Source organism: Mytilus galloprovincialis, chromosome 13, assembly GCF_965363235.1.
Source record: "Mytilus galloprovincialis chromosome 13, xbMytGall1.hap1.1, whole genome shotgun sequence".
In the NCBI taxonomy this organism is placed as follows: Eukaryota; Metazoa; Mollusca; class Bivalvia; order Mytilida; family Mytilidae; genus Mytilus; species Mytilus galloprovincialis.
This window is the reverse complement of record NC_134850.1, coordinates 20,124,660-20,146,121: the sequence shown is the minus strand read 5'-3', so window position 1 is coordinate 20,146,121 and position 21,462 is coordinate 20,124,660. Positions and strand designations below refer to the sequence as shown.

Here is a 21,462-nt window from a genome sequence, read left to right as displayed (position 1 = left end):
AGACGTCGAAAAGACATGTTTGAATGTATGGGACACGCTTAGGGATGAACACGTTTCTGAGAGTTATATATATGACAGATATCTGATTTGTCTATGCATTTATTAAATGATATGAGCAAATAAGCCCCAATACGGATAAATCAGCATGTGCAATACTAAAAACGTTCCACTGTCGATATAAATCAAGATTTAATATTGCTCTTCGAACAGGGCCAATACGGAAAAAAACAGGGCCAATACAGAAAAAAGCGGGAAAAAAGCCGTATCAACCCTAGGGCTAATACAGGACGTTCACTTCCGGTTTTCAATTTTCTTACGCCATTACTTAACTCTGGAAGTATCGTTATGCATAAAAACATTGGTATAATATTTTTTAAATTAAAGTCATAAAATAAACAGGTTAAATGATGTGCAATGTTTTGTAATGTCTTAATGAAACGAAAAAAACAGGGCCAATACAGAAAAAAGCGGGAAAAAAGCTGTATTGGCCCATGGGCTAATACGGGACGTTCACTTCCGGTTTTTAATTCTCTTATAATTATTTAATAAAAGTGTTATGAACTGGCTGTTTCTGCAATAACAAATGACTTATACTATTTCTCCATATAACATTTATATTCTTGTTCCTTATGCAACAAAGGTAATACTATAGTGTTATTAACGGGTCTCGAAGCCAATACAGCAAACCTTGAATCTATACCAGTGCCAATGCAGAAACAGCCAGTTAATAACACTATAGTATTACCTTTGTTGCATAAGGAACAAGAATATAAATGTTATATGGAGAAATAGTATAAGTCATTTGTTATTTATAATAAACAGTCTTAATTTTATTCATGAAGTTATTAAAATATTAAAATATTACTTGCAACAGTTTTTAATTTAAGTTTTGTCATTAGGTAAAAGGATGGTTACAAATTTTCAACTCCAGTGGCTTGTAGATCTATTCATTTTCTGTTTTGACTATATACATGAAGTGTCCAATATCTTTTTATTGTCACTTCCTGTGTAGTCTCACGGTAGTGTATTTGCCTCAAGTGTTGGAGGTCGAGAGTTTGATTTAAAATTGGTATTTGCCATTTCTCCGATGAGCATGAGCATTAAGGAGTATGAGCAAAGACTGATCTACTAAGAATCATTTGTCCGAATAACTAGATATGTCTTCCTGTGGACTGTTACCTTGTTCACTAGCACGTTCAAAATTTGGCTATGCATGTTGGTAAAGTACAAAGCAGGATTAATACTCATATTAGATTTACATTTTATCGTCCTGAATATGCAAATCAATATGCCACTTGACTTTAAGCCGTCATCCATCACCATTATCATCATCTTTTATCCTACAAAAGTATTGATAGTGTTCAAATAATATAAGTACCTTTCCATCTTCCATTGTAGTGTCAACGTATTTTTTAATTGTGTCATCTGTGACATCCAAGCCATGTAAGTCTCTCTGATAGATACTGGTATGACGGTTGGGTTCTTTGGCAGTCAAAATACCTTTAGTGACTTCAATCTCAGTAACTTTAAAACAAATTGTATTAAATTAATAACTAAAATACACAGACCCCTGAGTCACATCTGCACTGCTGAGTCTCTTTATCATTAAACAGAGTAAAATATGGAATGTCTGACAAAAGCATGAATTAAAGAAGGTTTGGGTTGTAACAGACTAGAATTCCATGCAAAACTTTCGCAATGGACATCATTATTACTGCTGAGTAAGGTTGAAACCTTTCGTTTCTGGTTCCATTACATTTATGAAATATGTATTAATGGAGATGCAATGTCCACTTAAATTCAACAGCAATAATAACATAGAACACATAATATAGGGGTCTCTATAAGGTCTTCATCTAATTATAGACATATGTCTATACTGTATGTAAACGTTTTAATTTTTCGGTGTTTAGTTGTAATATCACCAAATCATAGTACGTCACATCCGGTAGCATACGAAAACAGGTCGCAAAAAAAACATTCCCTTGAATTTGACAGTTGTAAGTTATTAATCCTACATTTCATGCAGTAAAATATTTCTGGGTCATGAACATATATCTTCGGTATTTCAAAACACCATAACTTTTTTATTTAGGGTTTCTATAGAATATTTTGGAAACTTGAGTTTACAAGGTTATTAATGCTGGTACATAGGTTAAGATAGGGGGAAATTTGATTGGTTAACTTACAGTAATGGTTATTTTCTTATATGCAATGAAATGTTATGTGAATATTTTTCTATAGTTCTGGACAGGATAAAACGAGACTCATGCGAGATATTTCTTTTTTGAAACAAAGATTTATTTTGTACGATTTATTGAAAGTGCAAATTAAATTAAGACGTATAAGGGAACATCAATATAGGTACATGTATGACAAAAAAGTTACATTATATGTAATATTTAAAGATTCTGAATAGGACAATGAAGTTAATTTCTATATCCGATAAGTATAAGTGTAAAAGCGTTTGTTGAGGCTCTTCCATGAACCTCCCTTTTTTTGTTTGTAAAGAAGCAAACGGCTGGCACTGTGATGTTTCAGAGAAAGGAGTTTGAACAGCCAGCATGAACAGTTGTATATTTCAATTTCGAAATGCAATACATTACATGTACAATCATAATAAATGAATTTATTCTGAGAAAGTCAAAATACGCATGTGCAAACAAATTGTATTGGATTAAGAGCATGGGTTTGTTCACAAAGCGAAAGAATTTTGTCATATTAGAATTTATAGTTATGTTAGAAAATGTTTATGTCGTCCTGTTTCATTCATATTAAGCCTTCAAGAAAATAAAAATTGAAAAGGGCTATGCCAAATGTATTTTAAGCAGCACGACGAGTGCCACCTGAGGAGCAGGATCTGCTTAACCTTCTGGAGCACCTGAGATCACCCCCATATTTTGATCTGGATCGTGTTGCTTAGTCTTTAGTTTTCTATCTTGTGTCCTCTGTACTATTATTTGTCTGTTTGTCTTATTATTGTTAGCCATGGCGTTGTCAGTTTATTTTCGATCTATGAGTGGGACTGTCCCTCTGGCATCGTTCGTCCTTTTTTAAAATTGCTTTTTATTAAGTTGTCTTTTATCTTTATATATTTACATATAAAGGACATGGAGAGGAGTACTTTTAAAAGGCATAAAATATATAATAATTTAAATACCTCCAGTCCTCCCCACTCAATCACATATTGATCAGTCCTCAAAACATTCTAAAGACTACATTTTGGTATGAATGCATGGTATTTCTATGTTCTGAAATAATTAAGTTGACTTTATTGAAACCTTAATTGAAGTTTGTTTTTCATTTTGTTTTTCTAAAAAGAATTCCAACCTGAATATAAGTATGTGTGAAGTTTGTCCTCGCTGAGTTGTTTAGCTTCACAGGCTAGTGTTGCTGCTTTCCTTAACACTGTCTGTAGAGATGTAGAGGTTTCCGACCAACCCGTGTTATCTTTAGCTCTTAGTTTATCACATCCACCAGAGTGATCGCCAAAGTGTTTAAACTGTGATCTGATTGGCTGAAAGAATTGATATTAAAACAGTTACAAGGTTATGGCAGAGTAAGAACAAACAAACTGTGATATGATTGGCTGAAAGAGTTACAATTCAAAACATTTTCTAGGTTATGGCAGATTTAGAAGAAATAGTACATATCGAGTCACTCACTGTCTTTTTTTGTTTGTCTTTAAATGGCTTTAAAGAGAAAAACTTGAATATCAGGTTTCTTGTTGCTGTGCATGTTTTTCTTCTATCTAACATTCAAAAAGAACATTAACACTTGACCCCAATAAATGGTATTTGATTTATCTTACATATAAATATGAAAATATATTTTTATGTATATAAATATATATTTATAGTCATTATTACACCAATAGACCTTTTTTGTCAATTTCAGAAAAATAAAATGAAGTTGACTAGATAAGTTCAAATCAAAATTATCCACATCTGTTCATAAAGTATCGCATCACTTTATATCAGTACTACGGTCAAGGAAAAACGTTTTACCAGCACCAGCCACATTTGAAACTGTAACGTGATGGGTTTTTTTTAAAGATGAAGATACTTATGAATACATTTTAATCAAAGCACAATACCAACATTAAACATACCTGTAAAATGTACCGTGGTGGTATAGCATTTTTATCTAATAAATACCAAATATCCAATAGTTTGGTATCAGATAAAGAGTTTTTCTTGGCTAGTTTCTTTAAAGTATCAAATTCTTCCTCATCAATTTCTACTGGGATTGGTCTAAATCCATATCTGTCACCTGATATAAACTAAAATATAACAATAAAATAAAAAAATAAACAACGTGTAAACAATGAAATTCAAAATTTAAAATTGATTTAACATGTAGGAAAGTATATATACACATGGAAAAAAGTATTGCAACACCTTGATTTTTTAAAACTTGAAAAATCAGCCCCTTGTTTTGGATGAAATATAATAAAATATATGTATAATATTATTGAAACATAGTTTATGATAACATTGGCATTGAAACGAACAAAAAATGTTTGAAAAAAAATGATTTATATAACCACAATTTTAATAACAAAATGAAGTGTTTTTTGTACAAAAAAGTGCATTTTACAACTTTTACTGTAGTCGAACTTTACAATGTCAGACATTTCAAAATTAATGTTCAGATGACTGTTCACATCATGGTTGTTCGTTATACGCCAAAGAATTAGTACTTTGTACGCAGCCTCCATTCAAACAGATAACCGCATCTTAACGTCTTCTGATTCCTGCCATAAATCGACTAATTTGTTACTAAGGTAGCAGCAACCATTTCTGATGAAAGGCATTGTTTATTTCATGATGTGTTTGAACTGGGGTGTCCTTTCGCGCACTTTCCGCCCAATAGTGTCCCAAATATGCTCGATATGGTTCAAATCCGGGCTACGATCGGGCCAAGGAAGATGAACCGAATTCCATTTGAACATTGGATCTTCCTCCACGAGGCTAATTTCCAACTTTGGCGAGCTCTGCACTACGTGTGATACGGAAAACTGTGTGTCTGTTCGTTAGCAAAGGTCTACGAAATGGTATTGTCGCACGATAACCAGTAGCGAATAGTCGATCTCGAACAGTTCTTGTTAAAAGGCTCCTGTATGGCCACACTCTTTTTTTAGGATTGTCTTGTATGCAATGGGTTTCCTTCTGACCAACCTTCATTATGCTTGATTTTCCCTAGCAAATGGTATAGGGGGTCTTTATTATCTTGGAAGGTCTTTAATAGCGTTTATTGTCTGATTTTTATTCTCAAAACGACTTATAGTGGAATGGTGATGACCAACAATACGTATGTTGTTACAGCGACATCCCTGCTTCTCTTATGCTGATAATCTGCCATCTTGCTGCAGTTAAGAGTTGTCAAGGACCCATTACAAGGTGTCAATCACATAACTTTAAAAACTTGGTTATTTAAAGTGTTGAAAACAATGAGGATGAAAACATCTATTTTGCTGTTTACGGATACAGTAGCTGCATGTGCAGATAAAAACTTATCGAGTCGATATCTATTGATTAAACTCATGTGATACTTAAATAATGTTTAACTAGTTCTATTTTACCAAATTATATCACCAAAAAATAAAGAGTGTTTTTTTAATTTCAATTTCAATTTGGTGTTGCAATACTTTTTTCTATGTGTATATAATAAATTAGTTGTGATATCAATGAAAACAAGTTGATAAAGATCAATTCCGTTTCTATGTTTAACTGTACAGTTAAATGGTTGAGCTTAGTTAAACTTTGTTATCTCTATTTTTCTCTTAACAATATCTAAAACAAATGTTTACAAAGAAAGTGGAAGACAAAGTTCATGATTATCTGTCTGTTACATTGAAAGTCAGATTTGCAAATAATTTCTTGCATTTCAAGAGCTTTTTATTTAGTTTCCCGTTCTTCCGGAAACGAGCCATCGTTGTTGTTTATTTGTTACCAGTCGACACTATGACTGTTCCCAGGTCTCCGATTTCTAATCGTCACATTTGCGCGTAAATATAGGGAACCAGTCGTAATTGGGTTATTTCCCTTCGTGTCGGGATCTACCTTAAGCATATCTATGATTTCAAAAATGAGGTACTACCCGTCTCCTGATATGATAGATACGAAAGTCACAATTCCAGTTGCAAGAATTTAGGAATGATATATATTTTCGTTCATTACGTGTTGATAAAATGCGATTATTGATTTTTTTTGGGTAAAAAATGTTAGTTTTGTTATTTTTTAAATGTTCAGTCAGTATCTCCCGTTTTGTCATTATTCGGTAGATATCATAAAGTAAATACTGCTGTTATATAACAAATGTATTTGTAAATAAAATATTCACTACTAGTGAAATGAAAAAAATGATTTTAAATATCAAATGGTAAAGGTCCAAGTTCATTCATTGCAAATAAACTCATCATGGATTATATTTAGTATATACGCCAGACGCGCGTTTCGTCTACAAAAGACTCATCAGTGACGATCGAATCCAAAAACGTTTTAAACTGGCCAAATAAAGCACTAAGTTGAAGAGCATTGAAAACCAAAATTCCTAACAGTTTTGCTAAATACAGCTAAGGTAATATATGCTTGAGGTAGAAAAGCCTTAGTATTTTAAAACATTCCAAAATTTTGTAAACAGTAAATTATTAAATATAACCATATCAATGACAATTAATGTCAGCACAAAAAGTGCTGATTACTGGGCTTGTGATACCCTCGGGGAAATAAATCTCCACCAGCAGTGGCATCGACCCAGCGGTTGTAAATAAACTCATCATAGATACCAGGACTAAATTTAGTATATACGCCAAACGCGCGTTTCGTCTACAAAAGATTAATCAGTGACGCGCAAAAAAGACCGAAAAATCTTAAAGGCAATTCAACCACCAATATTCAATTAATTTGAGTATCTACTATCATCAAACCCGATAACTTTTGGAAGAAATTTTAGTACATTAGAGTAAAATACGTTTTGAAACATGACTAGAAAAGTATTGATTGAATGTCTTCAACTTACAATGAAATTAGGTCCTAAAGAAAGGTTCTGACAATTTTCAACTTCTAGCAAACAAATTTTTCCCACACTATGGTCATTTATACTATCTTCTGTTACACCCCAGCGCATATCTACCATCTGAAAGTCAAGGTCATATTTTGCACAATACTCCTCTAGGATTGGAATGACTTCTCTGACGATGGCATTTCTTTCAGCTCTCATATCTGAATTATTAACATAACAAATATAACCTAAACCAGAAGAAAAGTATTTGTAAAATCAAAACAGAGCCAGTCTCCTTCCTTTAAGTTTGCTTTGTATTTACATGATTTAAAGAGAAATACAAGAAACGTCTGATCTATAATTCATGTTTTAAATGTGCCTTGTGATTTCAGAGATGACCAATGATTTTTACTCAGGCAGCCATTTTCTACATCTAATAGAAAGCATGTTCATAGAGACCCAACAAATAGTATGCATGCACCCGCCTATGACAGACTTACTAAAATGTAATTGTGATCTTTTTGTTTTTGAATCTTTAGGATGTCATGCATTCTCATTTTTGTAGTGCTAAATCATGCAATTAATTCTCTAATTAGTTCTAACATTAAAAATCTAAAATTAAGACGGCTATAACTTATAAAAAAATCTTAATATCCTCTGGCTGCCAGGCAAAAATACATATAAAAAATGAGAAAAGCTTATAGATATAATATAAAAAAAAAAGAAGATGTGGAATGATTGCCAATGAGACAACTCTCCACAAGAGACCAAAATGACACAGAAGTTAACAACTATAGGTCACCGTAATATTGGTTATGGGAGATGAAAGATTCGACAAATAATTCATCTATTACTAGTACTAGTACCTCTTTACATGGGCTACAATAACAATAAATAATGTGATAAATACCAGAAAAAGTAGAGCTCATAAATATTCTGACTGTAGAGTGAGGTAAATTAGGTAAATCATCCAAGCATCCTTCCAATAACCTCTCAAACTTAGCTTCAGCTTTCTTTGTCTGTTCTTCCGTTATTTTACCTACCAAAAAAATCATTTTATTTATATTAACAAATAGATTCCATCACTGCAACAATTCTTCTACGATATTTCTCGACTCGACACAGTTAAATTGTAATATCTATCAAAAGTGGATAGAAATCCAATTAAGATTATTGACGAAAGTTTCTCTACATGAAGTGTATTTTGGGCAAACGAAAAAGTAAATATAAAAATCTTCAATGAAAACTTTCGTTCGTGTTAGATGCATGATTGTTTTTTCAAAAGTTGTTATTGGCTTTGAACTAGCTGTCAGTAACTGCAAGTATTTTTGGATCTTTACCCTATGTCTTTCAATGCGGATGCTTAATAACCGGTCAACATCCACTGTGCGTTTTTGTTAGATGCCTTTCTTTATGTATTTTTCTGATGAGCAAAGCCTATTTGGACTGATATTTTTGCATTAAATTAAGGAGGTAGACCTAGGTTAAGGGAAATAACTTTTAAAATCATCAGTACGTTTGTGTCAACCATTTTTAAAAATATATTCTAAGCTTCTATGTTACATAGATTATTTTCAATCTGTTTCAGGTAAATGCTTAAAATACATTGATGAACTTGACTTTTACAAAGTTTAACGTACTGATGATTTAAAGAGTTATCTCCCTGAACTAAGGTCTACCCCCTTAAACACCATAGGTTTCTCGTTTGATTTGTTTACATTTCGGGTCCTTTCCTAGCTGACTATGCAGTATGGGCTATGCTCATTGCGATAGGGTGACCTAGTCGTCTCTAGTGGAGAGTTGTCTCATGGTCAATCATACTAAATATTAGTATATATGATCAATGTAATTTGACTGCAACTAATAGTACATTCACAGTACAATTGTCTGTTTATTATGAAATACGTTTCATTTCGAAATAATGTATCTACAACACAATGCTGTCAGAAATATAAAGGAACTAACTTTCTTCTCGACTTATTGTCCGCTGTATATTTCTGCAAGAGATAAATATTCAATCTTTATTTTGCTGAAATTAAACGCAATACAATATACAGGGTAAATGCAACATGTACAGGAAGTCATATCAATGTTCTAGCTAGTTGAATAAATGTGAGGGAAATTACCTGTATGTGCATGCTATGTACAGATTATTGGGATTTCTACACATTGATATCGTAAAATATCAGTCGCGAGCCACCATGTGAACCTGTTTGGCGAATGAGCGGAGCGAACAAGCAAAAATACTTCACATTGTGTCATTCGGCTGATATTTGACGATATCTATACGTATATTTACAATAATTTATAAGACTTTTAAAGATGACTTATAATTATACATGTAAAGATTTATAAAAAGAAAAATGGGAGTCAATGAGTTAAACATTATAAGGCTTTCGAATGGATAAAACCAGAGGATTCTGAAAATCTAACAAAAATTCCAAAACAAGGCTTGCGAACTTCCTTAATTCAAAATTAAGGATCAGATCTTTAACATCCTGCATGCCAGGTCAACACCCTATCAGGATGAGACACAACTCGGCGCAATATTTAGACAATTTCGATTGATATTTCATAGTGTGTCTTTTAATGTTGTCATGTTACACTTCTGTCTCAGGTAAGAGTGAAAGATTACACCAGTTAAAACGTTTAAGCCCGGTGCATGTGTATGCAAATGTTTTGAATAAAGAGCCAGGTGTTCAGTGGAAGTCGTTTGAAGGTTTGGTTCATAGGGGTTTCCTTTTTTTTTATTAGACTGGTTTTTTTCTGTTTGAATTATTTCACTTGTTAATACAGCGTGCTATTCGGTTTTTTCTGTTTAGTTTGTTTCACACTAGTCATTTTGGGGTCCTTTATGGCTTTTTGTTCGGTTTGAGCCAATATTCTGTGTTGAAGGCCGTATTTTTACCTATATTTGTAAACGTTTTAAACATTGCTACTTGGATGAAGAGCTGTCTCATTGGCACTCATACCACATCTTCTTATTTATAAGGATATAAAGTGCGTACACAAGGTTTCAGAAAGGCGGAGAATAGGAAAACTAGGTTGATTTATTGTTTTTTGCTTTACGTCCAGTGACAAATATTTCATGCATATCATTGACGAGAACAAATTGAAAAGATTACATATGTCAACTTAATTCAAGTCACACTTTGGTAAAGATAACAGCGAAAGAAAAGAAAATCGGTGATTCTTGAATAAACATGAATGGAATAATAATATGTAATGGGAGAAAGTTGTATCAGACATACTTTGTAACAGGTTTTGCCACTTTCGATTTTGATGACTGTGATTTCTTGACCATTAAACTTTCATCAACTAAGGATAAAATTCGTGTTATACCTATGACAAACAAAAACACAATAACATACACATTAGAATTTTTTAAGTGCAGATTGAATACCGTATAGCTGGTTATTTTCGCGGAGTGTAAATTTTCGCTTATTTTCGCGGCTAGAACAAAATCGCCAAAATAAATTCCGCCAAATTCAAAATGTATATGCTAAGGTATTGATAAAAGTTTTGAATCCGCCAAAATAATAACCGCCAAAATATTTCGCATACCTTATTCAATGAAAATCGCGAAATTTTACACCCGCGAAAATAACCCGCTATACGGTAGTATGAAAATATATATATGATATCTTATTATTGTTATCTACTGATAAAAAAAAAAACTCATAAATAAATGAAGTAAAACCTATTTGTATAGACCATGTAGACAGAAAAGGTCATTTAATTACCTTTTTGGATTTTGTAACACCTGTGCCTTTATGTATAGCTTCAATTTTGAAGGGGAAAAACACGAGCAACATAATTCACACTTTATTAGTATCTAATGTATCTTGCATACAATCATCATTCGTAATTTTAAATCATTTTTAAATCCAGTTATTATAGTACAGGAAGATAATCTAATTTAAACCTTGGTAATGAATAAGTTGCAATAGAATGGAATTTGATGCGACTGTCATACAAGTGAGAGGTTAAGCTAGCTATAAAACCAGGTTTATTCCACTATTTTCTACATAAGAAAATGTCTGTACCAAGTCAGGAATATGACAGTTGTTATCTATTCGTTTGATCTGTTTGAGCTTTTAATTTTGCCATTTTATTTGGAACTTACCGTTTTGAATTTTCCTTTGAGTTTAGTATTTTTGTGATTGTACTTTTTACAAATAAAACATGATGGTCTTCAAATATATATTCTAGATACTGACGTTGTTTTCCATTATAATAACGTGTTCAAGCTCCCCTTTTTGTCCTTGTACATTTTAACCTATAACTGTTAATCTAGTGTTGATTATTTTTTTAATGTGGATCGGTACTTATAATATTTTCACTATATGTTAGCTATAACACTAGATTAAATTCCCCAATTCCCACATAAGGAAATGCCTGTACCAAGTCAGGAATATGAAAGTTGTTTTTCATTCGTTAGATGTATTTGAGCGTTTGATTGTGTCATTTCATAAATGGACTTTCCGTTTTGATTTTTTCTTGGAGTTCTGTAATTTAGTTATTTTACTTTTTGCTAGTCCAAATTACAATATATCGTATAGGTTTTATAGGTCGAATGGTGATCAGTAGTTGTTCACATTTTAGTCCTTTTGGTGTTTTTGAATAATTATCTCATTGGCAGTCATACTATATTTTTTATTTGCATGTTTTTTTTTTCATAAAAATTCAAAATGGGTCGAAACATCATTGTAATTTTTCAACCATAACACCTCACAAACACGAAACATTAACTCAAAACAGCATTAATGCGTGCAGCAGAGACAAACATCGTTGATGTGTGACAACTTTTCATTTGAGCAATGTTTGTATAAAATTACTACATTGGTTGCAATCAATTACATTGATTTCCCAGTGAAATAAAAACCGATAATTTCACATGTGAAATAAACGTGGTTATTTCACTACTCTGACGTCATACAACAATAGGCGTTGTCAAGACGTCGATAACGTCGGATCAAAACAATTTGTGAATGCGTAGAAAAAGATATAGTTCCTTACATTTTATACTTTAATTTCATAAAAAAAAGCAGATTTGCGAATGTAATAAAAAGAATAACTAGTCAAAGAATTCAAATATCGAAAAATATTCAACTCGTGACCGAACAACACTGATAATTAACTCATACGCTGCGCGTATTCGTGTTGTTAATGTCTTGTTCGGTCACTCGTTGAATATTTTTCTCAATTTGAATTCTTCGATTAGTTATTCTATAAATACAAACAATGTAACAAAGGGAGGTTATAGCATAACAGATAGGGGCTGATATCCTCTTTTTAATTAGCAATATAGACAAGTTAATTTTAGTACATTCATAAAACAACTATTTATCTACAAGTAGATATTTATCAAACTATAGAGATAAAAGTTAGTGGTTTTTTTCTTAAATACCTTCAGTTTCATGAACTATCAAAAATCTATATTCATTAACATTAAACTTCATACCGGGCTTTTTGTTAGACACTGATGACCTGTCGCTTCTAGCAGACCCAGATGGCCTGTCGCTTCTAGCAGACACAGGTGGCCTGTCGCTTCTAGCAGACCCAGATGGCCTGTCGCTTTTAGCAGACACAGATGGCCTGTCGCTTCTAGCAGACACAGATGACCTGTCGCTTCTAGCAGACCCAGACGACCTGTCGCTTCTAGCAGACACAGATGGTCTGTCGCTTCTAGCAGACACAGATGTCCTGTCGCTTCTCGGAGAATTCGTAGCCATCACGAAAGAATTTTAACCCATTACTCTGGAAAAGAAGAAAACACAAAGAATTTCATAAAAATTATCTATAAACAGATCATTCCGTCTTCGGGATTTTTGAGAAAAAGTTGCTAGCATTGATCCTATCAAATTCACTTTCGATTTTTCACTGAACTTAAAAATGACTTTTTTTATACTGTTGAAAATATTAATGATTTTTGTACCTTTCCAACAGAAAGATTCAGTATATCAAAGTTTTAAGCACATATTGCATGATTTGGCTCTATGAAATTCCTTTTCTGAGTCCTGAGGGATTTTGTAGGAAATAAAGAATAAAATCGCACATAATTAAAATGGGAGTAAGCTTTATTGTATGAGTTGCTGCTCTTCAAGGAAGATATCAAATCAAGAATTATAAGTGGGTAAGTTGAATTTATACTTTGAAAAAACAGATGCTACCAAACGGTGGTTGACCATCTTTCACAGATGACGATGGATACATTTGTATATTCCAATTTTTATAACCCCATTTCTCCTTTTTTCTCTAATTATGATCTACCAAATTAGATTTATCACCAGGTTTGTACTTACTTACAACAGGTACCTCTAATGGAGCAGGATCTGATTACCCTGCTTTCACAGCACCTGAGATCACCTTTATTTGTTCATGTCAATGATACTGATGAGGGCTGTCTAAAATTCTAGTCAGTTTTTAGTAAAAGGCTTTTGCATATCTGGGATATAATAGAAAATTGAATAGATAAGTACACCTCTTCCAAACTCCAATGACTTTAATAAATGTCTTTCACCATTGAATAGAAGGCATATATCACACTAAACTAACTAACTTGATTAAACAAAGTAGGTGACCAGACACAAGTTTTTTTCTTCTTTCCTTTTCGATATTCAAAAAGTCCAAAGTGAATATATTTTTTTCACCAAAAACAATTTTCCAATTTTTTTTTTTCATGTGTAGAAAAACAATTAACTGTTAAATTGGCAATCATGACATTTTTAAACAGTGTTTTTTTTATATCTAGCTTAAAAAAAGGATCTGTTTTTTTTAAATTCATGTCTTTTGTACTTGGGGTTTTCAATTCCACCCTGGAAAGTGCAACTAACTCACTGTAACAATAGTACATTTACATGCATACAAACATAACTATATGTACTAAAAGACCACATTTTGTAATCTGTCAACAAATCAAAATATTATTATTTTTTTTTTTTTTTTTTTTTTTTTATCTTGGTATCACTTTATCCAACAACATGTCATGGGATATCAATCGTAAGGACTCACTGCTAAAGCAAATATTTTTTGTTTTTTTTTTAAGGGAGAAACAAAAAGTTTGGATATGAAATCTATGTTTGTACGATCAAACCTATAATTAATTATCTTCAGTGTGGGGTCTCTACACCCACAAACAAAAAATAACATTGAAAAAAGTACAAAGTAGGGCATCTAGCACGGGCCGTCACCATAACACAACGTACTAAATGTCCCTTAAATGATTGATCATCTTAAATGAAAGACACTTCAAAATCGGAGAAACAATCAATGGAGTAAAATTAAAAACCAATTGTTCAGAGAACAATTGAAGGTCTTTCCATCAAAACAATGTATTTTGATATGAAAAGTTGTGAAACTAAGTTTAAAATGTCATTTCAATCGTCAAATGATAGCTCCTAGTAAGCTGATTCCAAAAATATATTGTTTCCATACATTTTTTTTAAATAAGGGAGATAATTTGTTACTTCCGGTTTGAAAAATGTAACTTCCGATTATATTTGAATATTTACTTGACACTGATTCCAAAAATATCTGGTTCTATATACTTTTATATAAAAAAGTACAAAAAAATAGCTATTTCCGGTTTACAAAAGGTCACTTCCGGTTGTTTTTTACAAGGTTAAATGGTTTGATATCTTTTTCTAAAAGTTGTATATCTTTATCATGTATACATATAGAATAAAAGCAAAGGTCAAAATCTAGAACGTCAAATTAAGCTATGACCTTGAGATCAGTTTCAAGGTCATAAACCAAGGACCTCAAATCAAAAGACCATAGGTCTTTATTATATTTAGTTAATGAGTTATATCACCAAACGCGTATTTTTAAATACAATAGGGGAGAAAACTCCCTTTTACATTCAACGTACGCTTGCAATCAAAATTTACATCTTACGACATGTCGCAACTAACAATTTAGTAAAAATAATTTGTTGATATCTTATACAGTCTTTGGATATAAGTGAAAATAAGCCAAATTCAAATATTAGAATATGACCTTGACCTTTGACCTTGACCTAATTTTCATTTTTGGGACCAAGGACCTCAAATCAAAAGATCCTAGGTCTCTATCACTTATGATTTATAAGATAGAAATTCATATCACTTATATCAGATGCATAAGGGGAAATAACTCTCATATGGAGCGGTCATATCGCTTCGGTCAAAATAGGACAAATCATGCGAAGGATATAACGAGCAATTTTGTAAAATAAATTTGTCATAATCTTTTACGGTTGCGAAGGAGATGCGCTAACAAGGAAAACAGTGTTAGGGGAGATAACTCCTACAAAGAAAAGTATTCGTTTACGCAGGGTAAATTTCAAAAGTGCATAAACTGTTCGATATCATATACCAAATATCTAAGCGACATATTGCGAAACAAATGTTTATCGCAAGAACAAAATTAGGCGGAAGAAAAAAAAAAAAAAAATAATCAGAAGAAAAACAATAGATCTTTCCACAGAAAAGTGGAAAGACCTAATTACCCTTCACCACAGTCACTCAAAAACACAAGATTCGCCATTTCACTGCAATAGCTAGGGATCACCATGACCTGTTTATTGATGGCGGCCCGCCATCGTTAAAACATCTTAAGCCAACGTCAAAATCATCCCGTCATCGTTGAATTATCTCCCACCATCGTCAAATGATACCCGTCATTATAAAAAAAAATCGTTTTTCTAGCCGCCATCCGAGGTACAGATTCGGCCAAGTTGTGACGATTGCCCAACCCCCAATCTATTGAATTCAGTTTTTAACTTACATGGATATTTTGATGTCGTCCCTTATTATCCAACAACTTTAATATGCTATTTATACGTATGACAATGTATTAGACGGACATTCAAAGAAATTATCTCTGTCAAACGTCCAATCACAGCACTATTATTAGTGACATAATCAAGATGGGATGATGGTAATGGTCAAGTATCCTTATCAGATACACCCGGATGCAATGTTGACAATGATTGATTTTCATTGAAAGTAATGAAAATATGTGTGTATCCTTCGTTTATCTTTTATTTTTATTCTTATCGTTTGAATTATTACATGTATTATTGCCTCTTACGTTCGAATTCTACTTAGATTTAACTGAATTTATATTGGTACAAAATCCAGTTCATTCGATTTTATATTCAAGGGTAACAATTATTCTAAATTAAGAAATAATGTAAAAGAAAATCAGTGATCAGTGTTGCTATGTATTGCATTCAATTAAAAGGATATTTAAACTTTTTAAATGCAGATTGGGGGTCAAGATCTCAACACTTATTGTAGACCAGAAAACTGCGTTGTTTATATTCTACTTGCAAATTCGAAATATTAAACATGTGAATCATTATATGAGGTAGAAAATGGAACGATTAACACCAAAACCATTGACAGTTAAATTATAATCCTGGTACCTTTAATAACTATTTAAGAGAGCATCAGGCGTGACTTTTCAACTAAACAAAATTAATTTGGTCAAACATATATTTTACTCTTTCTGTATAACATACTGACTGGGAATATATATATCTTTTTACAAATTTTTGTGAACTTGACATTTTTTTTTAAAGAAATTCAATATAAGCGCTCAAACTGCGAATTTTAATTGAAATGTATAGGAAAAAAGACAGTTTCTAACAGTTTTCAATTATCCATCACCGGAGGAAAACAACTCTTATGACTAAACTACCTATATGGAAGTCTAGTACTATGTTAAAAAAAAATCAAATAAAATTTTTGGTATCTTTTTTCTTTTTTAAAAAAAATAAGTTTAAAAAATGCAAAAATAAAGAGAATATTGTAAAAATTGAGAAAAGCCAGTTTCTAACAGTTTTTAATTATTCATCACCGGAGGAAAACAACACGTATGACTAAACTACTTGTATTGAAGTCAAGTACTATGTTGGTGTAAAAAAATAATGAAAATGAAATTGTTTGGATCTTTTTTATTTTTTTCAAAAAATAAGGTAAAAAAAAAATGAAAAAATAGATAAAATTGATAAAATTGATAAAAGCCAGTTTCTAAGCGTTTTCAATTATCTATCAACAGAGAAAAACAACACTTATGACTTAACTACTTATATGGAAGTATAGTACCATGTTTGTGTAAAAAATAATGAAGATCCTATCTACAAATGTAAGTAGTGGATAAGGAATCTAATTATCTTAAGATTTGATTTACAACATGTACAAGTTGTTTTTTTTTAAATATGCAATATACCAATTTACAATATGTGTCTTTCATATGTCATAAGGTCATGTATAATATAGATATATAATCACGTAGCAATCAAAATGACAGAAAATTTAAAATACAATTGTATAGGTAATTGTTCATGTAGCAATTAAAATTAAAGAAAATTTAAATTCGACTGTCATTATAATTTAAAAAGCAACAATTTGCTCCATTTTTTTTTAACAAATTAAGCTTACTGTTTACATGTATAGCTGACATAAACATATATGACTATCCTGACAACTGATACCGGGCGTTTTGAAAAACTTCGTTTTCGCATCAGAACGAATAAAATCACATTAGAAGATAATATATACGTGATTAAAATAAATAATCATTGAATTATATAATAATACTTATATTATCAAAACTGGGTAAAACGGAACAGCCAAAACAGTATCGTATGTATAGGTCTTTCACGGTCAACCAAATTACCGAATGTGTCCTATAAGAATCGAAAATAATTCATGGCAGCCGGGGTAAAATAATCGAATATAAATGCCCAACCCGTGGTTAAATGAAAACAAATCTACGGCTGCCATGAATTATTTCTTAAATATTATACAGGATGAATAATTCAGACGATGATACTTGTAAACTATTGTATATGTTTTAATTGATTATGAAAATTTACCTAAATACGATATTACACAGACACAAGTGGAAATTGTGCACAAAAGAAATGACAGGCAAAAATTATCATTGTATGTAAAAGAATAATTTCTCACGTTTCGTTAGTATAAGGAGAAATTATTGTATGTACGGAACTAGCGTATTGTTTTATAAGTTTACGTCACTATAGGTATAAGACACGTGATTATTTTTATAGCGGCAATTTCTTTCCACTGAGACTATCACTTTCTAGCCCGCCGTAGACAGGGCAATATTCAAGTTCCATTCATGTTATGAATATACTATGATACATGTATTTGTACGTTTTCCAAACAAAACACGCCCAAGTATGTCCCGTAAGATGACTTATTGGATTAGATCGGACACAGGTTTCAAGTTTATCCCATCGTTGGGTTTGTTTGGTTGTTCCTGTCTGGCGAGGTCTTTCATGATCGAGTTATTCATTTATTCAGTTATTCAATTTAAATATATATACATTTATATATATTAAGATACATGTATGTGAATAATTAATAAAATCAGTTGTCCACTGTGCTTGCTGGACAATCAGCAACACTATATATTGTATTAATTCATGCCTTCGAACAAGAATAAAGATATGAGCGTATAGAGTATACGAAATATAATGTATAAAGCAAACGCTGGATTAGATAATGGAAAAGGAATTGGGAAACAAACTTGTAATTTACTAATTATTGCTATCATTAAATTTATTTTCAGTTGATAAAAAATTCGATATTAAGGAATTTGATTCATTGCACTCAGATGTCCACTATCAATTACTTTCAGTTATTCAAGCTCCATTGATTTCATATAATATTTTAATAACGAACTCTCTCAATTGGGTCGTGAAAATATTTAAAAATATAGAGAAGAAAAGTGTTCAGATTTTTTAGTTTGAACATACTCACCGGTTCTTGCCCAATGAAAAATCAGTATTTGCCCTTCTATTTTTTATAGCACATGGCTTTCCATGCACTATTAAATGATATACATGATGACTTTTCATTTTAAATTAATTATGAAAGTGAACTCTTAAAAACTGCACTAAAGAAGCGTACAATTCCCCTACTCAGCTACTTTTGCAAAGGTACTATTTCTGTACTAAAAATTTGTAGTACTGGAAATCTACTTTTAATATTCAGTACTATTTTGTTACTCCAAAATTATTGTAATATTTAGGTACCTGTATTTTACAGTCCTTTATTTGTACTTGAAATTTAGGTACTACAGATTTTTGGTTACTACCGTTACATTTTCAGCATTTTGAAAGTTTTTCTATTTCAAATCTCTTAAAGTTATGATTTTCAAACATGGAATATTGTATTATTTTTGTACCAACATATTTAGTACAAATCAAGTACTGTAAAATACAATTACCTAAATATAACAATAGTTTTAAAGTAAAGAAATAGTACTAAATATTAAAAGTATATTTCCAGTACTGCATTTTGTTAGTACAGAAATAGTACCTTTGCAAAAGTAGCTGTGTAGGCAATATTTTCTAGTGAAAAGAACTAATGAAAAAGAGTTAAGAGTCCTTTTTTTTTGTCTAATCATTACAAATGAAATCAGGAGAAAAAATATTATAAAAACATTTTAGGTTGACATTTCAACAATGTAATTTGACTGTACACTCAAAAGAAAATTAGAAGGGAGACAAAAGTTTAGTGTAATATTTAAATCTATTTTTATTAAAGTTCTAAAGATCAATAACAATTTATTGGTGAAGTTTTGTCATTATTAAAAGTTATGTAATTTTAGAAAAGATGATTTATACAACATTGTAAGCTTTTTAAAACGAACAAGTATCATATATACAAGATTAATTTGTACCTCCAGCAGAAAATGTTCATTTTTGAATAATTATTTTTTTTTATTATCACGAACCTATCTCATTTCTCTCATTTCATTCGTTGAAATTACCATTAAATGACTTAAACACATTTTACTTTCCCTGTTAACACAAAAAGTAAGCTAATATCAAAATTTGACTTTTACAGAGAATGGCTTATTTTTGGTATGTCACTCGAAGATGTAAATATGTTATAAATTGGAGAGATAATACTTGGTCATGTTTTATGAACATTTTAAACCCTCAGCTACGCCTCCGGCTTCAAATATTAAATATAAAAAAAATCTGGCCAGCTAATATTTAACCTGTAAAGAATGCTAAACTTGATTATGATTGTCAGTTTGAACGGATACTGCTGGAATTATAGGAATTTAGAGGTACAACTAGGGATTCGTCAAAATAAGACGAACAAAGTTGTAGAGAGAATATCAATAAGTGATTGTTTTCAATTAGTTGCTACAAAAATTTTGGTAAATAAAAGCCGTTTGAAATCGCTTTTTTTTTTATAGATGAAAAACAATTTTAAAGGCGGAAAATGTTAATTTATCTTGCACCATCAAAACGTTATTTATATGAATGACCATGTATTACACGGACATTCCAATAGATATTAAAAGACATATTTACTTAATCCCAGTCAAACGCTCAGAAACAGCATAAATATTAATCATGACATACCCATGAGTGGAGGACAGTAATGGCCGAATAACATTATCAGAGACACCAGGGTTGCAATGTTGTCAATAATTATCGATTAGTATTGAAAGTAATGAAAAATATATTGGAACCCTTCAATTATCTGTCGTATTATTTTAATTACCGTTTTAAATCACACAACCGCCTTTACATAGATTTACCTGATTTTATATTGGTATCAAATATCCAGTTTATTCAATTTTAAATTTTAAGGGTAACTATTATTCTAAATTTAGAAAAACAAATGTAAAAGAAAATCAGTGGTGATTGTTGCTATGTATAGCGATCATTAAAAAAAAAAAGATATTTAAACTTTTTAAATACAGATTGTGGGTCAAGATCTCATAACTTATTATAAAACAGAAAAATTATTGTTTACTGGGTTGTGTCTATTTTCCAGTTCAAATTCGAAATATTCAACAAATGAATAATTGGAGTAGGTAGAAAAAAGTAAAATAACAAAAATACCGAACTCCTACGAAAAGCAAAATTGGAAAGCACGTAATCAAATGTCAATATCAAAAGCTCAAACACATCAAAGGAATGGATTGACTTGGTCTAGACATTTCGGATGAACAGAAAATGGTCGACCAACCTGGTTTTATAGCTACTTGTAGCTTAACCAATCATTTGTTTTTCATTATATTAACAACGATGTGTGAACAAATAAATATAATAGGTAAGCATGTCAAAAAGAACTACAGCAGTCAATAATGTGTTTAATCTTAATCACTGTAAAAACAAATAAATATATTACAAAGAAACACAAAAAGGCATGTATATATGCCCTTATATTTTTCGGTTATTGGTTGTTTGCCTGTGAGGTTATTTGGATGAAGAGTTGTCTCATTGGCACTCATACCACATCTTCATATATCTATCTACTGCAGGGTTTGTTACTCGTGCTGTGTGGATGCAGTATAATATGTCCCCGTGCGTGTAGTGTATGCCCTTTTAATTTTAAGTTATTGGTTGTTTGCCTGTGATGTTTTTTGGATGGAGAGTTGTCTCATTAGCACTCATACCACATCTTCCTTTAT

General features: G+C 31.4%; 1 protein-coding gene across 1 annotated transcript; it reads right to left on the bottom strand.

Moving 5' to 3' along the window:
* Nucleotides 1-1,491: 1,491 nt before the first annotated feature.
* LOC143057424 (uncharacterized) lies at nt 1,492-20,497 on the bottom strand. The gene is made up of 8 exons (XM_076230728.1): nt 20,405-20,497; nt 12,470-12,765; nt 10,257-10,347; nt 8,971-9,002; nt 7,916-8,044; nt 7,024-7,226; nt 4,112-4,282; nt 1,492-1,524 (listed from the first exon to the last, which is right to left on the bottom strand). The coding sequence occupies exons 2-8, from the start codon at nt 12,738-12,740 to the stop codon at nt 1,492-1,494; spliced, it is 930 nt and encodes a 309-aa protein (XP_076086843.1). The 5' UTR covers nt 12,741-12,765; nt 20,405-20,497.
* Nucleotides 20,498-21,462: the final 965 nt, after the last annotated feature.